Below are 10,000 nucleotides of genomic sequence, written 5' to 3' on the forward strand. Positions count from 1 at the left end.
CAACATGGCAGCGGCAAACCCACCGAACTAAGCAGTGACAGGGCCCTCTTAACGATGCTTTTCGTCTGTTTTTTTCTGCTCAGGTACAAAGCACCATTTTTGCGTGGCGACATGGATCCACACATTGACAAACACGAGAAGATCGAAGAGCTGATGGCTGAAGATTTAGAAAACTGGTTGTGTAATCTGTATTTTGAGATTGTCAAGCTGCCTCGGTAAGACCATGGGGAAATTGTAAATTCTGGCATAAGAGACAAATACAGTAACAACAGTGTTCTCCTGTATTCATCAACCACACTCAATTCTCCCTAATATATGGATTTTCCTCGAATTTCGGCTTGTCACATCTGGTCAGATATCCCCGAGTCACCATTTTTAAAGACATATCTTTTCTACCGTTGGCTACAGTAGCTCTGCTTCATGATCATACGTGCATCGTATGCATCGTAAGCCGCTACTAGGTGTATTCTGTCTGATCACGTAGAGCAGCAGCAACCTTGATGCAGTAGCCAATCAGATATCAAGAAAATGCGAGTAACGGACTGTACGTAAGATCGATTGGGAAAAAACTGGCGCAAAATATTTTAGTGAATCAGTGAGCGTTGTAGATCTCATGTAATGCAATTGAAAAATGACATGCACTGTATTTTCGATGCTGATTACATCACGGAACACATGGTCTTATTTTGTTCTCAGGTACATGGCCGGGCAGAAGGAGTATGAGGTGGAATTGCAGTTTTCATCTGGAATTCTCAGCTATCCGTCCCGTACAAACATCGATGAAGAGAATATTGATGGGGAGGAACCTATCTTTGGTTCACGAATAGATCTGAAGTCTGCCTCTCCATCCAGCAGCCGCCGTGGCAGCAGAATGAGCATGATGGGGTAAGTTTAGCCAGTCGCAGTCAGCTCAGATACTGGGAAGTGTTGAATTACTGTTCGGGGGAGAAGTAGGAGAGACCATGCAGGGAAAGGACATGCATCACTAAGTTCTTGCGACTAGTCTGAGTGACCGAAGCTGCATGACGATGATGTTGATGATGATGATTATTATTGTTGTTATTATTAGTAGTAGTAGTAGTAGTAGTAGTAGTAGTATCATCATCATCATCATCATCATCATCATTTTTGTGATCTTATAACCTCCTGGTTGTAACATAGAAAATGACTTGCACCCAGGAGTCACATACCTAGATGGAATTTCTGGGTGAAGGGAAGATGATCTCCGCGCATGTTGTTGAAACGTCAGTCACTGCCAACAGTCCTTCTCAGGACTACTTTCACCTGGACGATCAAATTCCAACCGAGGTATGATTCTACAATAGGGGACAAAAGAGTTGAGACACTCACTGGAATGTTTGACCCACAGGGTCCCCTGGTAATCTTTCCATCCGTCTAACCCTCTCCCTCCTAACAATTTTTTTTTGGTTCCCAAATCTTGTTTTCTGTTATCAACAATGAATGATGGAGGGAAAGTTCAAGTGGAAACTTTAACGTTAAGATGAATTTTTCATAACTGTGGTCTTTCTCAACTAGTTTTGTCGCTTATTGTTGTTCCACAAATTCAAAGTTGTCTAAGTAAGTGGGAACAGTCTCAACGATGGCAGTAGCCATATTTAAATTTTGGCTTTTCTCGATGCCTCAAATGTATTGCAGAGGTGATTTAAATAGAGTTAAGCCAGTGCATTCCACAACGGGTTTCAAGACACTCGAGCTTTGGTCTATTCTAGTATATAAAGAATGTTCGTAGGTAACAGTGAGTAAAGCAGAAAAGCGAATATATACCTAAAGCAACTCACTTTTATAAAGTTCCGTGGAGAGGTTGAAAGGGGGTAAAATTATTGATGTAAACTGCAGTTGCAGTTGATCTTCGTTAAAGTACACCTAATCTGGCATATTTTTTTAATGCTGAGATAAATATCTTTATCATACGTAGCAAAAGGATTTTGTCCTCCTAATTCTTAAGTGCGCCATTAAATTTAACGAACAAAAGAAGTCGTTGTAGTTTTTCCCAGTCCTGAGATGAGGTCAAAAACTGCTTTGCATTGCATTGCAAAGTTTCTTTCAAAACTGGAATCAACCTCAAACCCAGGCTCTCTCTCTCTCTTCTCCTCCCTTGTCGTAGAGAGTGAGAGAAAGAGCCTGAGTTCGAAGTTAAACTGGAATGAAAAATTGGCTTGTGATGTCATCCGGCCATTGGACAAACCAGCAGCCTTTTAAAAGCGAAATAACAGTTGACGTGAAATACATGTTTTATGGTACTGCAATTTGACTTTTCTAGAATAAAATATTTTCAGGCTAGGGGCAATTTCACTGACCGGCCCATTTGTATTTTATTCCTTTCAGGTCCAGCTTTTTTGGAAGCTCAGCGAACATTGAACCTGCCGTGGAGGAGAAGGAGGGCATGGGTTCTACTCACAACCTACAAGTTGAGGTCCCAGATGTTCGAAAAACTGTGAGTGGTAGATTTGCTTTTCAAAAGGAAAGTTCTTCGAAAAGTGAAATGATTTATGCAATTAATAGGCCTTAATTTATAAATGGCGGTCAATTTACAATAGACTATTTTGTCCAATTGCAAAATAGCCTACCAAGTCTCGATACCATACAGTGAATTGAAAAGAATTCTTTCTCTAAAATGAGGTTTGGTAGGCTAATTAAACTGATGCCATTTATGAATAAGGTCTATAGTGGAAGCGTATTAAAGGCAAAGTATCATATTACATGTACGAACTGACTCGAAATACTCAAAGAGCATTAATTTTGCCTACTTCAAATGTAGTTTTGCAAATAGATATTGGTCGAAACAACTTCACTTTTTTTTTATTGCAGTCTCTCACAGTACCGGATACCGGTACTTTGCTACGCCAGCGTCGTTCATCTTATGGCGGAGATCAACGTCGTGCATCAGCTACGTCACGCCGAATGTCACGACCCGTGACCACGCATATGTCACGCAAGGCTGTTGAGATAGACGCTTCTAGTGACGGCAGCGGGACGGATTATTCAGATGATGAGGTGTTGATGTTGAAGAAAGATGATGGCTTCCGGCCAGTGAAAGGACAGCCCGGCATGTACTACAAGGTTTGTTTTCGCATGGGCTCCCAAAGCTTTGGTTAGGATAGTCAACTTCTGTTTGATGTCTCTGTATAATTCAACTTTAAAACTCCGTGGAGAATTCAAACCAAGAAACAAGTTGCCCCAACCTAAGAAATGGGTTTATCAATTGGATTGATGTAGTAAATTGACCAACGCAGAGAAATTTGAAAGCTGACGTTTCGGGCGCTCGAAGCGTCAGCTTCTCTCTGCGGTGGTCAATTTACCATTGCAACCCAGTTGATAAATAGAGGATACTGCACGGCTACGCGAAGATGTGAATTTTATTTCGAGTGGTAAAAACAGTATTTTACGAACAAGCGAAGCGAACTAGTAAAATATTGTTTTTAACACGAGAAAATAGAATTCGTATCTTCAAGCCACTGCGGAAGACCCTTCACGCACGCGCTGTTATTGAACCGGAACCGGAACCAGGGTTTTCTGTTCCGGTTTCGGATTATTCCAGAGCCTCCCGCGCCGTTCTGCTGGACAAGAGTAACGGAGGCCTTGGGATGGAGATTGAATTGAAACACAAAGACGCACTATAAAAATGGTTTCTTCACGCTGTGCTTTCGTGTGTTCATTTAAGCAAAACTGATTATTTAATATGGCGATCAATAAACAGCAATACAGAGACTGAGCCCCAAAAAGATATTTCCAGTGCGACGGGGAAGAAGAAACGACACATAACATCTCCCAACATATTACGGGCACATTACCATTAGGGGCTTCTTTATTGCATAAATTACCAGAGAGGTCCGTATGCACCCACGGTTGATTGACAGATCATCCGCATGTGCCGAGCTAGGGCACCACGCCTTTTATAGTGCATTCGCGTGTTCAAGCACGACTGAATTCATAAGAAAACCTTTTCTCGTTTTGGTTGAGGTAGTTTCATCTATTTCTGTGAAAATCACTGTTCTGTCTTCCCTGTTTATTTGTTTACACGGTGAATTCTCTGGCCAAAGTATGGCCCCTTTTTGTGGTAGTTGCTTTAGTCTATCTATTGATTGTCCATTGCAGAAACACTTGAATAATCCGGTTGATGTCCACGCTAAGAAAATGTTCACAATGCTTCCTAAAACGCCACTCATGACACGGAAGAAAAAGAGAAAGAAGCTGACGCATTTGGAGGAACTTGAAGAGCACACATTTACTGTACAGTAAGTATTTAGAGATTTCAAGAAGCACGTCCCAAAGTGTCCACTTGGTCTTCTCCGCAACTTCAACATCATTCGTGTCTCGGAATCCAGATTATTAACGTCGTAAATTGTCCCCCAAATGCTGCTCTTTAAGTAAAGATAAACATCTGCAGTTGATCTAGCAGCTGTCGTAACGTATAAATGAGATACCCTAGTGGCCAAAAACCAATGACTAAACAATTGAAACAATGACTAAGACTTAGAAACAATAGACGTTGCTTACAATTGGAAACAATAGCAGATTAGGAGAGCTGATACAATGCTGAAAAATAACGCTCTTTTACCTCGCCTTATTGTAATGGCACACTTTGTGTTGGATGTCAAATTGGGTGTTCATCTAATTCGGTGCATTTCTGGTCGTAAGTGAACTTGCCCCTCGAAGGCTTGGTTTTACTTCTTTGTTAGACTTAGTTAGTACACAACTGCTTTTGTGTGGTGGAGAAATTGAGTGAGGTGAGTTCGACACTTCCAGTCCTAGCACTACAGCAGAACAATTGTCATCTGGACCTGGTGTAAGCTTCAGGCTCCCACAAGTCTCCGTTTTCTCAGTGGCAGGGCATCCGAACTAGAAGTCGGAAGGTCGTCGCAGGTTCGACTCCTGTAAATGAGTACTCGGAATTTTTCCGAGTACCGCCGAGTCACCATTGAAAAAACATAGTCTCTTCAAACATTAAGGGTTTATAGAAAACATACGTTGCTGACAAGGCATTTATTAACCACAGGTATATCTTAGTAAGTAGTTCATATCCGACTTAAACATTCTTCAATTTAGTACCCTCATACATAAAACAATTCTGTTAAGGATGAGGACACAGTTTGAGGTTCCGTTCAGAATGAAGTAATGTACCTCATAGTGGTCAAATGTGGACATATCTATAAGTCGAAGGAAGGGGAGGGGAGGATGCAAAATTCATGTATTTGTATAAAGATATTATATTCAATAGCCTTATATAATTCAGATTTACTCTGTCAGATTATGGTTAGGCTTAAACTTTTTACTTTACCTTGCTTTACTGTAGGTATGCAAAACAAATATAAGGAATTGCTTTATTTGACGAGGATGACACAATACAGTGCGACGCGCCTTACCGTGGCCACCTAACAAAGTCTTTTAAAACTTTTACGCCAATCAGGGTTTGCGAATTTGATAGACAGTCACCCTTCTTGCAAAGTTCGCACGGTCGTAAGTTGAACCGTTGCATGGGTTGTTGAGTTGACGTACTTACATGTAGTTGTCAAATGTGAAAGTTTGTTGGGTGGCCACGATAAGGCGCGTTGCACTGTAACCTTAAACTTACAGTTCTCTAAAACGTGGCCCTCAACAGGAAATGTTTAGGTGCTCAGTTTCCCTTGGGGATTTTCAAAATGTTTGTAAACGAATAAAATGTTTACACAATGATAGACTGGTTACCTGACAACCAGTGAAAGGACAACTGAAAATCAGAGGCGTAGGCAGGATTCAAACCTTCTACCTCTGTAACACTGGTCGAATGCTTTACCCATTGAGCTGCAAGAATTTCTCTGCCACTGAAATCTGAAGCCAGTAAATTATTTTCTCTCATAAAACAAACTTTACCGCGGTTTATGTCCACTTGTTGAGTTAATTTCTCTTTCCCAGACCTCCTTGGTCCAATAAAGGACACATTCCTCGTTATGACCGAGAAAAGATGCAATATGTGGGCCGTCAGCTCATGGCCGAGCTTGGCCTCTCCCAGTGGCGCTCCAGGGAATTCTGGGCCATGTTGCTTCTTATTGCTTTCACTTGGTGGATACGACTGTACTCACATTATGGTGGTCAGTGGCTTTACCTGCAAGCGCTTACGGTGCCTGTAAGCAAGTAAGTTAATAAGAAGACTAAAGCGCTCATTTGTTCCTTTGTTGTTTGGGTTTTGTAGTAACATGACGTGCTTAGGTAGTCCGCTGACCGGGAAGAACGTAAGTTTGAAAGTGCGCGATGAAAAGATGAGTAACAGATGTGTTCTGTTGTAATCCCAGGTACGACTTCTTGGCGTATACAGTGAACCTGAACTACCAGAGTACGCTATTAAAGACCCGGGAGGAAATCAGTTTGGTTATTATAGGACCGTTTTTTAATATTATCCTATTCTGTCTGACCGTCATATTTTCGTGGTTACTGCAGCACCTTTACGGAACATCTCCCAACATCTTCTCGCGGTTCATCATGGCCTATGGCATAAACGTGTTGTTAGACCCGATTTGGATCTTGGTTGTGGATGCTGCTCTCCTGAGGTAAGTTCCCGGTAGCAGTGTCACGCTAGCTCGCGCAACTGCCGGAAATGTCACGCTAGGTCATGGTCGTTTTGTTCGTTGTGAACCTCGGCAAGCAGGTTTCACGCTCGGTCGCGTGTTTTGCTCGGTTTACTGTCCCTAGAAAAAGAATACAAATACTATTAGTCTTTTTCCACACAAGATGGCAGGAAATACAATGGCTCCCGCCATTACTGAAAAGGTCGTCGGGTCGTCGCGCCAGTTGACGCAGCTTCGGAGTTTGCGGATAACAACTGCCGGCAACGTGGTATTTCACAAATTTCGTTGGAAACTTTAATGCTAAATTTTATCACTTCAATTTTTTTCCAGGTACTTGAACCTGGGAGGGGACTATCCCATAGGAGACGCCTTCAAACTTTACTGGCATTTCTTCCGTTTTGAGAAAAATGGCGCCATTGGTATCGTTCTCACAGTGTTCCTCTACATCGGCACCGTATTCGTGTCATCTGTTGTGCTGTACTTGTACTTCCTGCGTGTTCACAACAATGGCCGCCTTATGGACGTATATCATCGGTTACATGCCCGTGAGGATGAGTTTTTCATTCCTTATGATCTGGAGATTTCCAACGTGGAGCTGAGTTACGTGTGCAAGAAAGCGGAGCAGTTCCGAGGGGAAGAAGGAGAACGGAGAAAAGCAGCAGTTTATGATTACATTTGGGAAGAAGAACAGGTCTGGCCAGTAGGATAGTTTAGGATTTTTCATGTCAAAAGAAAATATGTAATACAGACGGGGAGAATAGGGGATATGACCAGAATTTATGAATTTTCGTAATTGATGTCATAGCAGGCGCTCTCTAGATTCGCGCTAAGTTTTGGCTTTTTCCCTCGGCTCTTTTACGCGTCCTCTCTATCAGGAAAAGGACTGTTTGCAATCTTGAAAAGCAAGTGAGTTTCTCTTTTCGCTCACAGTTTGATTTCGTCACTTAAAGTCGACGACACACGACAGGAATGGCGTTGTTTATCGGCGCCTTAAGCGGGTCAGCATTCGTTTTATTTTCTTGTGATCGTGCACTTGCTTTCTCTTTAAAAGGCTGCTCTCGGCTGCCAACTTATGTTGAACGGCAGGTAGATCAACATCCCAAACTAACTATTAAAGGGAAGATAAACTACACATGGACGATCTTTTGCTGCCAACTTATGTTGAACGGCGGGTAGATCAACATCCCAAACTAACTATTAAAGGGAAGATAAACAACACATGGACGCTCTTTTTTTGTGAGAGTCTTAAGTCAAGTTCAGGCGTATTATGCTGTATTTATTGTACCGTAATTAGTCGAATAAATCTGATCCAGTCTCTCCTCAACAGATTGACGAGTCAGACATGGGAGCCTCGGACCGAAAGAAGACAGGTCACCGTGAGATAACAACTCATGTATCCATACACACCATACATTTGGATGGGCTTAGAGAACTTTACAGACATTTTCTTAGACTGCCTGATGGCGCTGTTGTAGAGGTTAGTCTGTCAGGATTTAATTCACTTCGTCTTTCTGCTTTTGACCCAGGCCAAGATCGAAACGTTCATTCTCCTAACTAGTAACAGATTTCTCTGTTGGGTAGTCATGAGACTTTGGTGTTATATCAAGATCACACAATAATCTGCATTCTCAATACTTGTCTGAGTGACATTGCATTGAAATTGTGACGAGAATTTACACACTGATCGCTCCTGGGTTTTAACAAAACCCCTGTGGAAATGCTCGCAAAAAAAAAAATCAGCAATCCCTCGACTTTTATTTAGAATCACCTAACTACACGTCAACACGTCGCGGGGACAAATCGTCGCCGCAATTCGCTTAGTTTGACACGGTTAACTTTGTGAAAACCAATTTGAATTCGTGCAACTGATCGCAGTGACAACGTTTGTGTCACCGTGTGTACACTTCAGCAACAAGGCGCTGCGACAAAACATAAATGAACCCATCAGAGAGAGTCATATTGTATTCGCTGGTCCGCCGTATTGAATTAAAAAACCATTTCACATTCCCCCTTATACGCGATTACTGCGTGTGCATCGAACTTGTGTCGTGTCGCAGCGAATTGTTTTGCACTTAGTACACTCGGAGCGACTTGTCGCAGAGACCTGTCGCCTAGTGTATCTCGGCTTTTATGAAGAACGTCGGCACTTGAGAATAAATTTTCATTTTCTCCTCTAAATTAAGCGCCGTTCCGACCAGCGTCATTCTTGAGGAACTGCCACACCCTTGTCGTATTAAAAAGATTGAAATAGTCACAAAGTGATTACAAAAACGCGAATTTATATTTTGCGACGACGTCGTTGCTTAAGTTTAAAGCCGGGGCTACACGAGCGATTTTTTGCTTGCGATGGTGATGCGATTTTTTGAAATTTGTCACGTCGACAACGAGCAGTGATGGCTACACTTGGCGACAAATGGTGACCGCTATGTTGTGAAAACCCAAATGCTATGACGTTCTTGCACCTGTACGAGGGTGATTTTCATCGTGCGCTGGCGACGCGACAATTTTTCAAAAAAAACGCTCGTGTAGCCACGGCTTAATGACCGGTTCCCAGATGGAATGGTAGCTCAGATGGTAGAGCAAGTTCACTGCAATCACAGGGTCATGGGTTCGACTTCCGTTCACGCCTGGATTTTTTCAGGCTTCGTCTGAAACTGCTCAGGTCGCTTCATTAAATGCGATGTTCTTTTTCGCTTAGGACCATAAGCAGTTGTAGGACATTGTGCGGTATCGATCCCTCCTCCACCCCGACCCTATTCAGGAGTGGGTAGATAACCCAGGGAAAGGAAAGGAACTTTATTTAAGTGTCTAGCCTTATAGCGTTGGAGCACTAAGTGAGGACACTGTAAACTGAAATCAACAAATCAACGCAAATCAAGTCAAATGTTGGTTTTTGAGGAGAGGGGAAAACCGGAGTACCCGGAGAAAAACCCCTCGATGCAGAGTAGAGAACCAACAAACTCCGACCCACATATGACGCCGAATCTGGGAATCGAACCCGGGCCACATTGGTGGGAGGCGAGTGCTCTCGATGCGATCTCACTTCCTCTGGGGTGGGGAGGTAATAGACCATGCAAACAAACTGAGTTAGCCTGTTCCAGGCTCTCAGATAGTCGAGAAAGCGGAAAGAAGTGCGTGTGAAAAGCGAGACTCTGCAGTTCTTTTCGTTTTCTCGACTACCAGAGAGCCTGGAAAAGGCTAAACTGAGTTGCCTATCATGTTGGGTATTAAAATATGTCGGTTGCAGGAGCTCGTCATGGGGAGCTTCTATCTCTACTAATTCCTTGAGTCAACCCTTTCCCAAGTAAATTTATTTCTAGGAACAGGTTTTTCCCGCTGAGATAGCTCGGTATTGATTGGCTTTTACAACAGTGGGCATGTTGAATCTCCCAAGGGAGATTGGCTTCTACAACAGTGGGCGTTCTGAATCTCCCAGG

At 42.7% G+C, this 10,000-nt stretch overlaps 1 protein-coding gene across 1 annotated transcript in view; it reads left to right on the plus strand.

The window, feature by feature from the left end:
* The window catches only part of LOC138033895 (uncharacterized), a 25,631-nt gene that overhangs the window by 14,449 nt on the left and 1,182 nt on the right, over window positions 1-10,000 (plus strand). Inside the window, exons 9-17 of the mRNA XM_068881765.1 lie at window positions 84-215; window positions 697-885; window positions 2,347-2,455; window positions 2,830-3,081; window positions 4,117-4,256; window positions 5,914-6,132; window positions 6,291-6,545; window positions 6,894-7,254; window positions 7,891-8,040. Coding sequence (XP_068737866.1) covers window positions 84-215; window positions 697-885; window positions 2,347-2,455; window positions 2,830-3,081; window positions 4,117-4,256; window positions 5,914-6,132; window positions 6,291-6,545; window positions 6,894-7,254; window positions 7,891-8,040 — 1,807 coding nt within the window. The remainder of the gene's footprint in view (window positions 1-83; window positions 216-696; window positions 886-2,346; window positions 2,456-2,829; window positions 3,082-4,116; window positions 4,257-5,913; window positions 6,133-6,290; window positions 6,546-6,893; window positions 7,255-7,890; window positions 8,041-10,000) is intronic.

This window comes from Montipora capricornis, chromosome 14 (assembly GCF_036669925.1).
Source record: "Montipora capricornis isolate CH-2021 chromosome 14, ASM3666992v2, whole genome shotgun sequence".
NCBI lineage: Eukaryota > Metazoa > Cnidaria > Anthozoa > Scleractinia > Acroporidae > Montipora > Montipora capricornis.